General features: G+C 37.2%; 1 protein-coding gene across 2 annotated transcripts in view; it reads left to right on the top strand.

Annotated features, from left to right (window-relative positions):
• LOC106871283 (F-box/LRR-repeat protein 4) overlaps positions 1–19,903 on the top strand; it is a 25,385-nt gene continuing 5,482 nt past the window's right edge. The window contains exons 1-14 of one of the 2 annotated variants that reach the window (XM_014917650.2): positions 1–219; positions 4,390–4,639; positions 5,321–5,411; positions 6,135–6,264; positions 7,344–7,436; positions 8,507–8,705; positions 8,981–9,051; positions 9,995–10,064; positions 11,200–11,297; positions 13,120–13,229; positions 14,219–14,348; positions 17,234–17,326; positions 18,535–18,645; positions 19,390–19,476. In XM_014917650.2, the coding sequence (XP_014773136.1) occupies positions 4,430–4,639; positions 5,321–5,411; positions 6,135–6,264; positions 7,344–7,436; positions 8,507–8,705; positions 8,981–9,051; positions 9,995–10,064; positions 11,200–11,297; positions 13,120–13,229; positions 14,219–14,348; positions 17,234–17,326; positions 18,535–18,645; positions 19,390–19,476 (1,493 nt within the window). In that variant the 5' untranslated portion in view covers positions 1–219; positions 4,390–4,429. Of the gene's footprint in view, positions 220–1,356; positions 2,475–4,389; positions 4,640–5,320; positions 5,412–6,134; positions 6,265–7,343; positions 7,437–8,506; positions 8,706–8,980; positions 9,052–9,994; positions 10,065–11,199; positions 11,298–13,119; positions 13,230–14,218; positions 14,349–17,233; positions 17,327–18,534; positions 18,646–19,389; positions 19,477–19,903 lie in introns of those variants that run through there. The other variant, XM_014917659.2, reaches the window with a different exon arrangement.

Here is a 19,903-nt window from a genome sequence, read left to right as displayed (position 1 = left end):
AAACCCTGTCGTTTTGAGATCTGCACGCTTCATTGAAATCCGAAATATCTGCCTATTAGCGATTAATTATAGCGATTATAAAAGTGTTATGCAGAGACTATAAATTAGCGTTTAATCAAAAACTATTTTTACTAAGAGATATAATTTTATATCATTGATTTGTCCAGTTTACGATGGAAATTGTAAGACGAAGGCCATCGTAATATTTTTTTATCTGTGGTGAGAATGTTTATTTACTCTTTTACTCTTTTACTTGTTTCAGTCATTTGACTGCTGCCATGCTGGAGCACCGCCTTTAGTCGAGCAAATCGACCCCAGGACTTATTCTTTGTAAGCCTAGTACTTATTCTATCGGTTACTTTTACCGTACTGCTAAGTTACGGGGACGTAAACACACCAGCATCGGTTGTCAAGCGACGGTGGGGGGACAAACACACATACATATATACGACGGGTTTCTTTCAGTTTCCGTCTTCCAAATACACTCACAAGGCTTTGGTCGGCCCGAGGCTATAGTAGAAGACACTTGCCCGAGGTGTCACGCAGTGGGACAGAGCCCGGGACCATGTGGTTGGTAAGCAAGCTACTTACCACACAGCTACTCCTGCGCCTGTTTTATTTATAAACGCAACATTCTTAGACAACACATAGTCCACTCAAGCAGGTAGTTTGTTACATGTAATTGCTCTGTGTCTATCAATTGTCTTATCAGTCATGGTTTGCGAAGGCCACACACAAACAGCCCTTGTTCCTCTCACTGACGTTAAAAAAGGGCATTAAAGTCAGTTTCTTCCTGTCTGCCCTAACCCTGCCTTTATTCAAATGAACGGCACCGTCATGGTATTAGCTGTCAGAAGTGAAAGTAGAAAAATCTGACAAGGAACGTTACTGCTGGTTTGAGTTGATTCTTTGGCTACTGACAGCTAATACCATGACTGGCCGGAGCGAGCTATCTGTCTGTCTGTCTCTCTCTCTATCTATCTATCTATCACTCGAAAGTTATTGGAACAAATTTGACACCTATAGCCATGCGTTTGAAAACACACAGAGTGGTCCCGAACGCGCAGTCGCGCGTCCGCGCTAGCTAGTCGTGAGTGGTCGATCCTATTATTTTGAAACTTCAAACTTCATTTGTTTTCTATTTTGATAAATTCTCTCTGTTGAAAATTATATTTTTATATTTCAAATAATTTGCAATTTCAGAAAATATATTTTTATATTAAATTTGCGTTTTCTAATTTGATAAATTCTACGGACACAAACAGAGGTGAACGAGTGATAGATAGATAGATAGATATAGAGAGAGATAGTGAGATAGACAGACAGACAGATAGATAGCTCCGGTCAGTCAGTAGCCAAAGAATCAACTCAAACCAGCAGTAACATTCCTTGTCAGTTCTACTTTCAATTCTGACAGCTAATACCATGACAGTGCCAAATGAACAGTACTACAAGTGTTTTGGGTTGGCTTAAAATCATTTTCGAAAGAAATACCAATATTGCATATTGTATTTGTGAATGAGATGATCTACATTCCATTATGACTCGTTCTTTTTATCGTGTTTTTACTTTTGTCAGTTATATTCTTAATGAATAGATTTGGCAGATTGAAGAATAATTTCAAATCTTGCTATTTTAACACACGAATAAGAGAATTGACGAAACATTATTTATCAAACAGAACTCACTCTATCATATTAGAGACAGTTTCTCTCTGATTTTTCCGCCGCATGTGCATAGTGTCCCATAAGGCGAAATTTGTTTACGGCCTTGAACAACCAATCTCAACCAGTCGGCATTCACAGTACAGGTTGTATTCATTCATCCTTTCAAAGGCTGAATACAAATGTATTCTGATGATTTCCTTGAGTCACCCTCTCACCCGTCACGGTAACTCATTTACTACTGAGTGGATTGGAGCAACGTGAAATGAAGTGTTCACAGTGCACAGCCAGTTCAGAAATCGAAACCACCATCGCGCGATCGTGAGTGCAACACCCTAACCACCAGGCCACGTTCCTTCATATATATCAACATATCTCACGGTGGTGCTCCAGCATGACCACAGCCACTTGGCTGAAACCCATAAATAAATAAATATCGCCTTAGCTATCTAATCAGCCTCATTACAATTATACATTGTATTTCTAGTCCAAGACACAAGTATTGTGAAACTATTCAGTGAGCAATTTCGTGAATCCAACTTAGAATTACCATGTCTTAATGTTTAGGTTCATGTTTTTAAGTATTGGCTGTCATTCTCAATTTCGGTTGTTTTTTTTTGGGGGGGGTGCTTATGAGCCCTTGGACTCATAAGGCTGGTTACTCAGTTTAAATGACTGAGATCTCAGCACTTCTACTGAGCAAGACATCTGAGTTCAAGGCCAGCAATTTTAAAGGAAAGGTACAGATTGATTACAACAACCCCAGTATTTAACCAATACTTTATTTTATCAACCTCAGAAGGATAAAAGGTAAAGTTCACCTCAGCAGGATTTGAACTCAAATCGTAAAGACCCAGAAGAACTGCAGCTAACCATTTTGCCCGACAAACTAATGCTTCTGCCAGCTTGCTCCATTGTTTGGTGTATGGCAATACTTAAAAACTATAGGAACCTGCTAATTCTCTCATTGCTGTAGTTTCTACAATTGAAAATATTATTTCTAATGAGCTAAAAATTAAATATTTATTGTCAGGAAATTTCTAATAAAGCTAATTCTTTGTCTGCAAGGATTTTCAAAGTGTTATAAATGAAGTCAAAAATTTCTTACTTCAGGGCTACACCAAGTTCCAGTCTGATATGACGGAGAAGCCATGCCAAACCAGACGAACCTTGTGCCGCCCTCTGGCTCACCAGCTCCGGTCAAATAACCTAACCCATGCCAGCATGGAGTATTCAAGTCATAAAACCATGCAAAAGATGACACGGGAGCTTGATGCAGCCCTGCACCTCTGGTTTCCTGTCAAAGCGTTCATGCCAGCATGGAAAGTAGACATTAAATGATGATGATGATATATATATATATAGATAGATAGAGAGAGAGAGAGAGAGAGAGAATCAGATTTAAATTAGAATATGATGCTGAAATTTCAAACCTACCTTTATGTTCAAAGTATGAAGAATACAGAACAAGTTGAGAGACGGTTTACTCTATGTTATACTTTCACTGTCAAATCTCTAATATCCCAAATGTCTCATTGGACTCCAATTGTAGTCATTTGAACAGAGATGAATGATCAAACATGACCTCTCTGTATAAAATACTCAGCAATAAGTGTCACCCTCCTCTTCTCACTCATTTACCTTCTCCAACTGGCAACAGAGGCAACCATTCTTTTCACGTCTCTGCTTTGATGCTTCAAAGTTATTTCATAACACTTTTTCTCAGTAAGAGTTATTCACCTTGATCTAATTACCTTCAGATTTTGAAACTCTTTCAGGTTTAACAAAATCATCTCTACAATTTCTTCAAGGGAAGGGCTTTTACCAGTTTATAGGCCTCACTTTTCTTTCTTGAACCAAAATTATAGTATATATATGTATATATAATGTGAGCTTTTGGCATGGTTCCTACAGCTGGATGCCCTTCTTAATGCAAAACCACTTTGTAAAGTGTATTGGGTGCTTTTCAATCACCATTGAAGTCATCAACTAACTCCCATGACAAGACCTCCACCCCACTCAACTCATTGAGGTGTTGTACTGAGGCAGGTAACTTCATGCCTGGTGATGAGAAGTTCAAGTGTAACAGAGGCATCAGTTTTCCTACTTTATTTTCATTTCAAATCCAGTGAAAAAATAATTTCAAAAAATCTAGTTCTTACAGAAAATAAGTTTGTTTGTTTTGTTTTTTTTCTATTATTAGCTCTTTTGATAACAACTGCCCTAAAGCCACCCTTCGTTCTATGATACAAATTTTCTGTTTCAAAAGGACCTAAATTCAATCTTCTCATCAAAATCTAATGTTTGGAACAAAATGATAATGACAAAGATATTTGACTAAATTCTTCGTCATTTTCAAAATTAACTGAAGCAAAAGCAATATATTCCAACAGTTATATGTCTAGTGCTGGTGGCATGTAAATGGCACCTGTGCCAGTGGCATGTAAACGCACCCATTACACTCTTGGAGTGGTTGGTGTTAGGAAGAGCATCCAGCTGTAGAAATCATGACAAATCAGAATGGAGTCTGGTGCAGCCTTCCAGCCCTGGTCAAACAGTCCAACCCATGCCAGCATGGACAACAGATGTTAAATGATGATTATGACGATGATGAAGATGTCTATGTGATTGCAAAATATTTGAAAAATTGTTAAAATATCGTTTTGTTAAAGATAACAACTGCATGTGTTGTCAATGTAAATAATGTTTAACTTTTTCTTTATAGATTTTCCAAGCAAATAAATAACAAATGTTTATCAAGCAAGATGACCGTACGACAAACTTCCAGTGAAAGCACTGTTTACAAAAAGACATCAAATGGCAAATTCCACCTGGATGAACTTTTTGTGAACCGTGTTCTTCAGTTTAGTTCACAGTATGGAGCGGCTCAAAGTATGTGTTACATTGCCAATAATTTAGTTGGACCACCTGAAGTTTATCCAAAACATGGAGATTTCACATGCACGTGTGTGTTTGTAAGTTGTTTTTTAAATACATGTTCATTCATTGTCATTTAATGTCTGTTTTCCATGCTGGCATGGGTTGGACGGTTTGACAGGAGTTGGCAGCTGGAGAGCTGCACCAGGCTCCCATTGTGTATTTTGGCACGGTTTCTATGGCTGGATGCCCTTTCTAATACCCACCACTACAGAGTGGACTGGGTGGAACCAGCACTGATACTTTTTACATGGCACCAACAGAGTTTCTGTTTTGTAGAACTAAGCACCAGTGAGGTTGCCAAGTGACTTGCAAGACAGAGACCCCTCAGCTTAGGGAAGTGACTGTGTGCCAGATGAGAGGCTAGGGTATGATACAGGGACAGAGGCAGCTGTCTTATTATACTGGGAGATACTTGACTACCCTCCCTTCTAGGACAAAGAAGAAGAGAAAGGGGAGAGAGAGTTGGAGAGAAACAAAATTTGATTGGAAAGATAAAGAAATGCCAGGACCAAAGTTCATGCCTAATTTTCATAATGACATTAATGCCCCCATTTATTTTTTAAGAATTGTGTGTGTTTAGCAGGACAAAGAGGAGAAATGGAACTCTGTACACGTCTATATGCAAGGGTTAAGATGCTGTAGCAAACCAAGCAGATAAACCTCTTGGTAGATATCTCCACTTGCCCTACAATTTATCTCCATCTTTCTTGTTTCAGCGCACATATGGACCTTGGTGGAAAATGGCCCCTTCAGCCCCTAAAAGCTTTGGAAGATTTTCTACACCTTACCCAAGTGATGATTTTGTTGGTAAGTTGCTTCCAGAATTTTTCATAATTTTGTTAGCTACCAAAGATAACAAAAGCAAAATGGATGTAATGGTAGGATACAGTCCCCCTCCTCCTCCTCATGACCACCACAACTCATCTGCAGCTGAAACAACTTCTGTGATGGTGAGAGAAAATAGGAAAATAGAGAAAATGCCAAGAAACGAAAAATGAAAATGTTGTTCTTGCATTGTCTCCATTCATTTTGCTGCACAACTGAGCAGGATTAGAACCAGAACACGAAAGAGTGGCAGAAGATAACCAGAGTGATTTTGCACTGTGAGAGTGTCTTGAGATAATCACACTTTTATTTTCTGCCAAGGAACAAAGAAATGTTGAAACAGGATTTAATGTCTCTTCTCATCTAGCATGCTGAAAAAGTCTGTCCAAAGAAATATAAATAAATAAATAAATAAATATTTCTTGGGATGTGAACATGGCAGGTGTAGGTGGACTGGTGGGTTGTAGAGCACACAATGGTTAGAATGTGTGTGTGTGTGTGTGCGGGGTAGATGGATAGGTAGATAGATGCATGCACACACACACACACACACACACACATGGCAAGCAAAGAATTCAAAACCAACCATTCTAAGAGTACGGGCATAAAGCCCTCTGCTTAATTTATGTACTCAAATGGATTGAAACATTTTAAGAAAAAGAAGTAACACCATTTAATAATCTTGTTTTTTTCTTTTGTTTTCAGAAATCTTATTTGAAAGGATGGTGTACCCTATTGGATTCAAAGTTTATGAAACATATAACCCTGGGGCAATTGTAAAAGTAATGGCTTGTGATAGGTTAGCCGGTACCTGTGTTGACCAAGGTGATACAAAGTAGGCATCCTTCAATATTTAAACCTGTTCTTTTATCAGTTTTTGATCTTTAACTCAGTGGCAACAATAAGTTGGAGCTGAGATTGTGTTCTACTCTATTTCAAACCAAATTATTATTTCTTTGTCTTTCTTTCCATTCACAAACATTGTAGAGTATCTTGTTCGACAAGATATGAAAGTCATATTTGGTTTTCATTATGGAGAAATATCTTTAAATCATCATCATCACGTCCATTTTCCATGCATGGGTTGGACAGTTTGACCAGAGCTGGCAAGCTGTGGAACTGCACCAGGTTCCTCTCTGATTGGTTTCCACAGCTGGGTGCCCTTCCTAATGCCAACCACTTTACAGTGTGTGCATTGTGCTTTTAACATGGCACTGGCATGAGTGTTTTTTACATGGCACCAGCAGGATTCTTGCAGGCCAATCCTTTTCACCGGGAGGAATGGGGTCTCAACACTTCTGCTGTGGAAGATGGGTCTTCTTGAATACAGCAAGGCACCAGTTATCTCGGTCCTTTGTCATTCCATCTGAAAGGTTCAGCATCCTGAGGTCATCTTTCAGTACCTCATCCCATGTCTTCCTGGATCACCCTCTTCCATGAGTTCCATCCACTATGAGAGCTCAGCATTTCTTTATGGTGCTGTCAGCATCCACCTGACAAACCACATATCACTTACCCAGACCTTCTGTGCAATAAGTTTAAATATAGAAATGCTTATGTATCTGACTAAAAGCAGAATCACACAAATTTGTTATATGAAATCTATTAATAATTGTTTCTAATTGAGGCACAAGGCCAGCAATACCAAGAGGAGAAGGTTATTCAATTACATTGACCCGAGTGCTTGATTAGTACTTTGTTTTATTGACCCTAGTGGGAGGGGGGGGGGTTGAAAGGTAAACTTGACTTTGGTAGGCTTTGAACTCAGAATGTAAAGAATAAGAGGAAATATTGCCAAGTATTGTTGCCCATCACTCTAATGAGTCTGTCAATCGAACACCTTCATAATAATAATAATAATATGTTAATAATTAAATATTAATGGTTAATTTTGGTTTTTAATTACTTTTTCAGGTGGAATTGTGTCTGGTCAGGTCCTCCACAGAAATGTTCAGAAAAATGCAGAATTTTTGAGATAAGCTTCAAACCAATTTCCTACCCAACTAAGTAAGTTTTTATTTTTCTCACTTGTCATTGAGAAAACTTGGAGATAAAAACCAGACCATATGTTGGTCATTTTCTCTGCTACCTAGAAATGTATTTCTCTACCATTTAATAATTAACATTTTCTCTTCCTTTCTCTGCAGATGTCCCCTTAATGTTTCACATAGGCCTTCATTTAATTTAGAGACAATGGTGCTTGCTAGAAGTCCAGTCTGGTACATTGTACTTATCCAAAAATTAGACATTTCATGGAAGTGGTTGGTCAGAAATCAAAACGACGAAAATGGGAAATAGAGTAGGGAGACATGATATTGAGAATGAATGAAGGCCGGATGTTAAAGGAAGTGATTCGAGGGAGAGAGAGGTGGGGAGTAACTAGTAGCATGAGGAAGAAGATAGAGTATGTACAGATTCTGCTGCCATATGAATACGGCAGCTGAACGGTGCCATATGGGTCTCCACAAGCACAGTCAATTCTCAATCATGGTCCTTTGTCATCTCCTCTCTGAGCTTTAATCAACTTTCAGTACTTCATCTGATGTCTTCCTGGGTCCCCCCCTTCCATGAGTTCCATCCACTTAAAGCAATCACTGTTTCCTTATACAGCTAAACATCACATGACCATACCAACACAGTCGTCTCTCTTGCACACAACATTTGATTCCTCTTCTGCTCAGCACATTTACACTGACATTATACACACAGCAGAGCATGGTAGATTTGTTTCTTTCAAGCTTTTGCATGTCCTCTACATTCAGGACCCATGTCTCAGTAACATGTGGCATTGCTGTTCATGCACAAACATCATAAAATCTGCTTTTCACTCAAAGAGAGAGAAACCTATCACTACCAACAGAGGAGGTTCAGAGCTCTCTGAACTTTCTTATTCTCTCAACTCTCTGTTTATGATGTATTGAAGCTGGTTCATTTGGTTTTCCATAACCAAAAAAAAATTTCAAAAGTAAAATTAAATTCATTTTAAAAGATAAGCAAAAAAAAAACAATTCATAAAAAAACACAATAGCTGTTTATTTTGTATAAATTATGTAATTTAACAATTCTTTATGTTTCAGTTTATTTCGCATTGAATTCCATCACCAAATGTTACAGTATTATACAGAGATTGATGCCATACAATTGATAGGTTACAAACCAAATCTTGAAAATTATATTGTTTCCCAGATTTCATTTAGTACAGCCATTACTTCACCTGCCGCCATTCAAAGAGATTCTTTCACTGAAATGGATGGAGGTTATTTTAAACTATTACCGGTAAGTATATTTCATGGTATATTTCATGGTATATTTCATGGTATATTTCATGGTATATATTTCATGGTATATATTTCATGGTATATACATCTATAAGGGCAACAAGCTGGCAGAGTTGTTAGCATGCAGGGCAAAATGCTTAGAGGCATTTCATGTGTCTTTACGTTCCGAGTTTAAATTTTGTCAATAATATTATTATTATTATTATTATTATTATTATTATTATTATTATTATTATTATTATTATTATTATTATTTTTCTATTTGTTTTTCAGCAGGAAATACTATTTTTCTTGTTGAGCTACCTTGATCAAGTTTCTTTATGTTTACTTTCACAAACTTGCAAGTAAGATAACAATTCAACTGTTTATTACTTTATAATAAAATGATATTCCTTTTAGTTCCAGTAAGCAAAACGTATATTGTAACCTATTTTATTCTAGATTTGGTTAAACCTTTACAATGTAATCTATTGTTATTATGAGTCCTTTTTGTAATTTGATTCTAGATATTTCATTTAGAATTGAATGAATATTAGCATATTTATTCGTAACACATCTGGGCAAGTTCAGACGCTAAATATGCTGGTCACTGTAGTGTATGTCTTAGAAGAATGACTTTTCCGTTTTAGACAACACTGTGTTCAACACATTCATCTCAATGGTGCATGGCATTCTGGGAAACCAGTGTTTTGACATGTTCTGTCTCATCAGCCACAATCAGAACTTTGAGGTTAGCCAAAGCTGCTTCTTTATCATTTATTTGTTGATTGAAGCAAACCTGGAATAGAGAGGGCATGTCATTGATGAGGTTGTGAATGATAAATCGAGCTGATTGGTTGATTAACCAAATAATTAATCAAACAATTGATTAGTTAAATGATCCAACCAGTTGACGAATAAAAATAAAAAAAGGGAAATTGAACCAGTGTGTGTGCTTATTATTGGCATGATGACCCTCCCAAGATGCAACAGGAAAAACTGTTAAATACCTAAATACTTATATAATAACTAGTACAACTACTTTTAGTCTTTGTTGAAGAGAATCTACTAATTAATTGCAACTTCGTTTACCTTTATTCTGTTCCAGCTGTTATTAGTTCTACCAGCATCTTTTATCTGGAAATGGTTATTATTAGGTCACCAGCTATTAATTTTTCTTAATTCCTAGAATTTTTCATTCATTTCTCGTTAACCTACACTCACTGAATACCTTTTAAATTTCCAGTCTGCTTCATTAAAATTTTAAAGCTAATTAAAACTGAAGTCAGTTTACATTTTCTTTGTTAGGTATCTTAGAGATAGTACGTATGATGCTTTCCTCTGGACAAAAGTCAACTTAAAGCCATATTGGTACAAGGTAACTTTCCTTTTTTATGTCTTCCATTATTGCTCCACTCAGAAATCCTTCTTCTCTCTCTCTCTCTAATTTATTCCATGCTCTCTGTACTATCTCCGCATACAAACTTGCAATGGAAAACTCTTCTAGGTCACTCGGCCTGCTAAAAATAATAGTCAAATCTTCCTCAGATTGCACCCTACCATCTAGAAAAGAGAGAGGAAAGCATTGGATATGCAATGCCTAAGAAAATGATGGGATGGTCATGGCTGGGTGACCTTTGATCATATGTCTACAACAGCCAGAGCTGACTTACACTAAACTATTACCATAACCTTACCAACTCATCCTTATCAGAAAGTCTAACAAAACCGACACAAATTTTATGGCCACTGGACCTCCTCTTCCTCCTGATTTCATTGACAGTTCTCTGTCCCTATAGAGTACCTAGAGAGGAACCAATAAGGTACCAAGGTACCAGACAATCAGCTGAGAGGTCAGCAGTATGTACCCTGTTACCTGTAATCTATTGTGGTTGTTGGCGCAATGGTTAATAATTTTGTGGGTGTTCACTAAGTCAGTTGCCAGACATTGGAGCTTCAATGCATCCATGCCCAGGGAAGCAAGGCATTCAGGGTACAGTAGATGCCCGATGGAGGGTATTCGTTTGGTTGCATGTCTCTGAACAGTTTCCAGGAGGTCAATGTCCTCAGCAAGATAGGGGTTCCAGACTGGTGATGCAAATTGCAAGTGTGGCCCCTCCATAGACATATACAGCCTTAAATAGATAGCTGGGAGACCGGCTGACAAAGGTCAAAGGTCTTGCTGAGTGATGCCAAGACACCCTCGGCCTTCTGGACAATTGTAGAGATGTGCTTTGTCCCACTTAAATCACTGCTGGCAGTAATGTCCAGATCACGTTCCCAAGGAGACTTTTTGATATTAGTGTTGTGGAGAGAGGATGTGGATGATGGGTTTTTCCTCCCAAAATGCATGTTGAATTTAATTGTCAAACATAGAAACTATATTCCAACAATGACAGTTATACTAACAATTATTTATAGATATTTATAATTTGTGCAAAACTGTAACAGGTGAATTAATAGATATTAAAGTAAAGCAAAATCAATAAAGAAAGTCTGTTTCATTATTTCAGGTGTCTGATAAAACTTTGAATAGTTTGGTTTCAAGATGTAAAAAGTTGAATAAATTAGATGTCTCATGGTGTAATGTAACAGATTTAAGCCTGAAAGGGTAAGTCTTACTATTCCTAGTTTTTCAATGATGTTTTTTTAATCAAAAATATCTCTGGTCAAAGCATCCAGCCTAGAGATTATAAATTTTGCGTCAGTTGATGTCATCAAAGTTTTTTAATTAATTTAACATTTATCCCAGAGACTGCTCGGGAGGTCACAATCATTCTATGTTTACACCTGTTGTGTTAACATAGAATGTTTAAAGCTTACATTATTTCTCTCAAGTTTATCTTATATTTATTGCAATGGATTTAGATTACTGAACTAGAAATTGCACAACTATTTTATTGTACAATTTCTTAATAAAGAAAGCTTCCTCTTCTGCATTCCTAGTATTCTTACTTTAGTTGTTGATTTCCTATCTTTTCTTTAATATTTCTACCTAAGCAACATCAGTTGTTTTACTTATTCAAGCTGGTTGAGAAAAAAATATCATTTTGATAACTTCAACATCATGCTCTGTTTAAGCTATTTCAGTAAATAATTACTACAATAAAACTAATAATAATTATATAAACATCATCATTATCATCATTGTCATTTAATATCCGTTTTCCATGCTGGGATGGGTCAAACGGTTTGACAGGAGCTGGACAGCCAAAGGGCTACACCAGTCTCCAATTGTCCGGTTTGGCATGGTTTCTATTGCTGGATGCCCTTCTTAATGCCAACCACTTTACAGAATGTACTGGGTGATTTTTATGTGGTACCAGCACCAGGGCTTTACAGTGGCACCAGTACGGGTGCTTTTTACATGGCACCATTAAATAAAATTATTATTCATCATACCATTAGAAATATAACCTATTTAATTAACTTTAACATTCCTTGTCCTCTCCTTATTTCCACCCCACGTGGCCCTAGGTCTACTAATTTTCAATTTACATTTGTGATATTTTTTTATTAATCTGTCATTCAAGTACTCACACAATTACAAAATGTATAACGACCTCTTAAGATTAAATGTCATATCTCGAGTGATGGAACATTTTGAACTTGAAATTTTCCTAAACTAATTGCCGTAGTTTGAAGCAGTTCTTCTATTCTTATTTTATTATTGAATGTTTAATGCTGGAAAAAGCATCCAGAGTTTAAAATCTAAATTGCTGGAATTTTCTGCAAATGTAGAGTTTTTAAACAAGTCGTGTCACTTATGCTAGAATTAACACTTATATGGATATAAGACAACTAATAAATCTATTTAAGTTTTGAAAACTGTAATTTTTTTTGTCTTGCAAGGTACTTGGGGACTCTGTCAGTGCTGATGCCACTTAGAAAGCACCAGTGTTGGTGCCACATAAAATGCACCTAGTACACTCTGTAAAGCTGTAAAGTAGTTAGGGTAAAGTTTCTACAGCTGGATGCCCTTCCTAACGCCAACCACTCCGAGAGTGTAGTGGGTGCTTTTATGTGCCACCGGCACGGGAGCCAGTCTGGCAGCACTGGCAACAACCACGCTTGAATGTTGTTTTTCATGTGCCGGTAAGACAACGCTGGCAACAATCATGCTCGAATGGTGCTTTTAACACTCCATTGGCACGAGTGCCAATCAGGTGGTACTGTCATCGGCCACATCAGCGATTTTGATTTGATTTCACTTGCCTCAATAGGTCTTTGCAAGCAAAGTTTATTTATTTCCTAAATTCAACAAAGGAACAATATCTCACAACAAACAGTTGTGGTTGTAACTTTTCAAGTCTCCACTGATTTGTGATCCTTTCAAATTGTAAGCAACAAAATATTTATTTTTAATTAAATATCATTTAATTCAATGATACAATATCAAACATAAATAATTCATTAAATTTGCTTTCTTACAGACTTCTTGTTGCCTCTAACACCAACCTGATATGTTTGCGGTTAGCATGCTGTGATTTTATAACTCTGACCTCTCTGCAAATACTAGTTAAGGCCTGCCGAAATTTGGAAGGTAAGAGTTATTTTGATTTCTACTGTTGAAAGTGATAATTATTATTTATCTAAAATCAGGTAAGAAGTCATAATGTTAAGGTTAAAAGCAAAACAACTGTGGAGATATGCTAATTAACTACAAATTCAAAGTCCTTGAATTCAAATCCATTGCAAACATCACATTTTATATTTGGACAACTTGTTTAATTCTACACATTTCAGTTCATTCAGTTGGTTAAAAGTGATGGTAACTTGAATAGCACCAAATCCATTCAGTTGCTGAAGAACAATTTGATACCAGACTTGGTTGAAGGTGAGATTTTTCGGCATGATGGAGCACCATGCAACACAATGGAGTTTGGCTGATGAAGGTGGTGCCATATAAAAGCACCCAGCACACTCTGTAAAGTGGTTGGCGTTAGGAAGGACATCCAGTCATAGAAACCATACCAAATCAGACTGGAGTTCAGTGTAGCTTGCCAGCCCTGGTCAAACCATCCAACCCATACCAGTATGAACAATGGTCGTTAAATAATGAGGATAATAATGATGATTCTGAATCTATTATTATGACGTGTAACCATATAATCTCAAAAACTTCCCCTATTTTAAATATTCATCTAGCTTGCTGTTTTTCAATTATCTTATTAGGTACATTTACTTGCATGTCTATATATGTATTGTGTGGGTGTGTAATGAGAATTTTCTGTGTCTTAAGGTAAACGTAATGTCTTTAGCTGACACTCCCTGTGAGATTTTAGACTGAGGTAATCTCTTGTTATCTTTTCTATAAACAGAAAAAGGTTGATGTGACCTGGTTTTGAACCTGGCTGGAAATTCATTTAAGATTAACATTAATCCACATATAGTAATATTCATACATGATAATTAACATAGCAACAATTAATATATATGTAATGTGTGTGTGTGTGTGTTTTGTGCCCAATTGCTGGTTTGTAGAATGTTCTAATTAATCCTTCAATTGTTTTTCTATTTCTTTACTTATAGAATTAGATTTGCAAAATTGTTCTGGAATCAACTGCAATGAATTTGAGTATATTTGCCGACTTGAGCAACTTGAGAATCTCAACTTATATAGTACGACTGTCACAAGTCCTGCTGTACTCCAAATACTGAAGTAAGCATTAGAAGCATTTGTTCTCAATTCACATTTTGGTGTTTAGAGTGAAGAGACAGTTCCCCCAAAATGTGTTGCAGCGTATTTGTAAAGGGTTTCACCACATCATGCTTAGCATTTAAATGTAAGCTTTGCTTTCTCTTATTCAAGCATAACATTTATTTTATTTATTTTATAAGATAAATGTTATCTTTCAGATTGACCACAACCTGTGTGGTGGGGGAGGGTGCATGTGTGTATGTGTGTGTGTGTGTTGAAGATTATGTGTATGGATGTCGTCATCATCATCATAATCATGATGTGCGTATGTATCCAAGGTTGTGTGTGTAGATGTATGTTTTTTTTTTTTTTTGTTCTTTGAAATCTTCCAATAAAAAGGAGGCTGGGTTCTCCCTAAAAAAGAAAGTTCTCACCTACCATTCGTCTGCATCTTTGTTTCCTTAGTGTCCATCAAGCTCCATCGAAGAGTCCTGTCAAATGAAAAGTTGAGAGGTTTGTTTTTTGTTAAGAACCTTGTTTGCCTGATTAGAAATAGTGTTTGGGGTTACATAACCTGATACAAACTCACCCATTTTGCCTAATGTACAAGCTAAACCTATCAGTTAAATTAAAAATTGATATGAAAAAATGTTTTCAAACTTAAGAGAAAATCTATGCTTCACTGATAAGATCCAATAAGGCCAGAACATGTTTGTTACTGTCCCCATACACTAAAGATCAGATTTTCCCTTAAGCATTAGGATTTGGTTTTTTGAGTCATTTTTAATTCATTGCAATTATTTCCCTTCTTCTTTGTGACTAATGAATAACGATTGAATTTTATTTCATTTTTCTCTAAGATGAAAATTTCCAACTTGCTATGAATTGAAGCTACCATCAATAGCTGACTCCTGGTCATTCCAGCCTCTCACTGTTTCCCCCATTATATTCTTATTTAACAAACTCACGTAATGGCATTTTACATATGTCTTTCATTTTACTCTCACAGCAAGCCAAGAGTATCAATATACTTACCCAACAACATTCTCATCCATATTAACACTATGCCTCTGCAGTTTGGAAAATTTCATGTTTCTTGTCATGTTGTAGAGCATTAATAAATCTATTCCTTTCAGCTCCCCTCCCGTTTAGATATACCTAATGTATTACTTCTTCATCATCATCATCACATCCTTGTATGGGTTGGACAGGTCCTCCCTAACAAACTCTCTCACTTGTTACATTCTTTTCTCATCTCCTTTGTGACATTCAACAACTCAACGTTGGCTTTCACCACTTCTGCTTATGCCTTCTCTTGTCTTCCCCTTTCACAATATTCTTTTGCTTGGATTTCTTATAAGCATTCCATGTCTTCTATGCCAATGCAGTCTTTCCTTGCATCTGATTCTTCAGTCAAAGACAGATTCCTTTGCTCCATGCAAAACTATTCACTCTGTGAACTTTTCCATCCTGTTCTTATTCTGAATCCTATGCTTTCTGATTATATTCCTCTCTGAATGGTTTGGTCTCCTTGGGACCTGAAGCTATCAACTGTATTGGAAAGAAGTATTTTTCAGGTACTTATTCTATCAGTGCCTTTTGCCAAACTGCTAAGTTACGGGGATATAAAAACATCAACAGTGGCTGTCAGAGGGCTCTCTCTCACACGCACACACACCAAATCCACTCCAAGGCCTTGGTCAGCCTTGTATGGTAGAATACACTTGACCAAGGTTCCATGCAGCAGGACTGAACCTAGAACCATGTGGTTGGGAAGCAAGCTTCTTCCCACACACCCATGCCTGCTAAATACCCTTCTGTCTCTTCCACACAAATCTTGATGTCATTCCTTCATATCCACATTCCTCTGCTTCTTCCATGCATACAGCTGAGCCATTACAACTCAATCCATTCTTTTATTCTAACATAAAACCATGGCATACACTAAACGAGGCTGTCTTTTAGAAACCCTCAGTTTTCTTCTCATAACTTTCCATTTGTTTCTCCTCTGCCACTGGAGACCATTATCATGCTGCCTGAAAATTTCTCTCTACAGAAAGATCTTTTCAGTTCTTTCCAGTCTTTATTCTATTTTTTTTTTGTGTTTGTTTCCCAAGTCTTTCTTGCCCTTGACCTAAATTTGTTAACTACATTACAGTAATTTTCTATGAAGTACAAAGTCAATCTCATTTATATACCTACCTAAGTGGTTTGTAACCATTGACTGGATTGTGTGTGCATGTGTTACAAATGGTAAATCATTTGTATTGTAAAGCTCCTTCAGTTTTCATTGATTTTATCCTGGCTATAGCTTCCACACACATCGCTCTTCCTGTCCTGCTGTTTCTCAGTGTGACCATTACAATTATCAGCTGTGATGACCATAATGCTGTCATTGATTTTTTTTTTTTTTCTTTTTTATAGCTTACTCTAGTACTTGTGTAATCAACCATCTATCCCTGTGGAAAATAAGCAGATATTTTAAAGCCTCTCACATTTGCTAGTAGAGTCTGCGTTAATTATCCTATTATTTATTATTGCAACTTCAGTTCCCCCATACATATATAGTTTTTGATCTCTTAAAAAAAAAAGCAGTTAGAAGAAAATCTTGTCTCTGCTACTCAACTCTTTGAACCTGTATTTCTTAATGTCGTTATTTCTCCCTCACAAAAGGCGGAGAGAGGCTGGCAAAATCATTAACATGCCGGGCAAAACACTTAGCAGCATTATGTCCGTCATTGCGTTTTGAGTTCAAATTCCACTGAGGTCTACTTTGCTTCTCATACTTTCAGGATCAATAAAATAAGTACCAGTTGATTATTGGGGGTTGATGTAATCAAACACCCCCATCCCCACCTCCCTGAACTTGCTGACCTTGTGCCAAAATGTCTCCTTTGCAATTTCAGGGGCTGTTTGAAGCTGAGAGTGCTGAACTTGGGTAGCTGTTTCATGGTTGAAAACTATGACAAAGTTGCTGAATATATCGCAAAATATTCAAGGTACCGTAGTGTTTGTGCTGGGATTATTCAGTGTTTATCTCTGTTTGTATATATATCCCCAGCATGTTGTTTGGGGCTGGTCTGATTTCGATTTGAGTGGATATTCATAATTAATAAATTAGGATGTTGTGTAATTATTGCAGATGTGTCTGAATGTGGAGGAGGTTTTGAAAAAAGGGGGTTAGTTGTAAGAAAGGTGTTTAGTTGTAAAAAAAAAAAAGATATGATATGAAAATGGAATGAATTTAGAAGTAGATGTTTCCAACTCAAATAGTTGATGTCTAAATAATAATGAGACCATACAGCTTAGTTCCTTTTGTTTGCTTTCAATTGGAAGATCATAAATTAATGTTGACATTTAATGACAGTATAATTTTGTTCAGTAGTACGGAGGAGCAACGATACAATGTATTATTATTTAGGCCTCTTCTCAGCCATCATTATCAGACATCCATTTTCCATACTGGCATGGGGTGGACAGTTTGATAGGATCCAATAAACTACAGAGCTGAATCAGGTGCTGTTGTCAGCTGTGGCATGGTTTGTATGGGTAGGTGCACTTCCTAATGCCAACCACTTTACAAGGTGTACTGGGTGCTTTTTACATGATGCCAGGTTGTCAAATAGAGAAAAGAACAGGAAAAAGGAAAAAGCCTCCCTGACTTCTCCCCTATCTGAGAGAGGGGAGATGGTTTTATGCCAGGAGTTGAAGGCTTAAAGTATGATAAAGGGACACGCATGGGTGTCCCTTTATCATACTTACTGTAGAGGAGATTCATGGCTTCCTTACATTATATGAGAATAAAAGAAAGCAAGATAAAGAGGGTGGTGATGGGGTGCCAGAGCATACTGTCAAGGCAGAAGGTGGGTATAAGGGAGATTATAGACTGTGGGTGAGTGGGGAAAGGAAAGGGTGGCTAACTTCATAGGTGTGTGACAGGTGGTTAGAGATTACCTGCTATACTAAGTATACTATAGACGTATACTAAATGTGTTATACTATTATCTGAGAATAAATCATTCTGCCACGTGATAAACAATCTTAGATTAGTGTTAATATATTTGATGTAAGATGCATTTGACTAGAAATAATTATCTAGTAAAAACAAAATTCTATATTATTCAATTAATAACAAATTAAGGATAAACTTAACTCTAAGATTATTGTATTTCTTCTTATTTCCTTCTTTTCATTTCTTTTATTCCAGATGCATTGAATGTTTAGACTTTTGGCGAGCACGTTCCCTCAGTAGTAATGGACTCTTTGCTATAATTAATAACAACAATATGTCTCTTCAGGAATTAGATCTTGGATGGGTGTAAGTTTTTCTGTCCTTCTTTCGTTTGTTAATGATGTTTCACTTTTATCTCTTTTATTCATTGTCATATCACCGAAAACAAGGAAGTTGAGAATTCTTTTCCTTTCTCAGTCTTTGGCCTGCGGTCATACTGGAGCACTGCCTTAAAATGTTGAGTTGAGCAAAATGACACGGTTTGGGCTCCCTGTAGACATGCAGTAATTTATGGCACCTGTGGAATCATAGTTGTTGCTGTGGCTGGTTTCATGTAAATGACATTCATGCTGGCGGCATGTAAAAAGCACCCACTGCTCTCTTGGAGTGGTTGGTATTAGGAAGGGCGTCCAGCCATGGAAACCATATCAATTCTGACTGGAACCTGGTGCAGCCCTCTGGCTTACCAATTCCAGTCAAACTGTCTAACCCATGCCAGCATGGAAAGCAGACGTTAAATGATGGCTAGGGAACACTTCTCTATGGATACACTGCCATTTCACATGCTAATTCAATGAATTGGTTGACCAGTTGATAGAACAACACAACTGTGAAATCTTGTTTGTTGGTTCGAGGATCAAATTTCATGCAAGGTTTCATGTCTTTCCTCTCACTTGAATTGAAAAATAAGTCGCAGTAATAATATGGGGTAGTTGGCCCAATCGCCAGATACTTCCCTTCCTTCACATAACAATTTTGATTGGAATTAATTAAAAGAAATCATTATTGTAAATGTATGGACTTTAATTGTCAATAATGTATTTATTCCAGTCGTTCCTTGCTGTCTGAATCTGGTTGTTTTATAGAATTAGTCCGAAAATGTCCAAATCTCAAAAAACTATTTTTAACAGCCAACAGGTATGTATCAGTATTATTATTCTTGCAGGTGAGTAACAAATTTCTTCACAAACTTCAAGGGTGCCACAATTAAATACACCTGATCATCATCATCATCATCATCGTTTAACGTCCGCTTTCCATGCTAGCATGGGTTGGACGATTTGACTGAGGACTGGTGAAACCGGATGGCAACACCAGGCTCCAGTCTGATTTGGCAGAGTTTCTACAGCTGGATGCCCTTCCTAACGCCAACCACTCAGAGAGTGTAGTGGGTGCTTTTACGTGTCACCCGCACGAAAACGGCCACGCTCGAAATGGTGTCTTTTATGTGCCACCCGCACAAGCCAGTCCAGGGGCACTGGCAACGATCTCGCTCGAAAATCCTACAGGAGCCAGTCAGGCGGTACTGGCAACGGCCACGCTCAAAATGGTGCATCTCATGTGC

This window comes from Octopus bimaculoides, chromosome 9, assembly GCF_001194135.2.
Source record: "Octopus bimaculoides isolate UCB-OBI-ISO-001 chromosome 9, ASM119413v2, whole genome shotgun sequence".
Classification (NCBI taxonomy): domain Eukaryota; kingdom Metazoa; phylum Mollusca; class Cephalopoda; order Octopoda; family Octopodidae; genus Octopus; species Octopus bimaculoides.
This window is presented reverse-complemented; position numbering and strand designations above follow the sequence as displayed.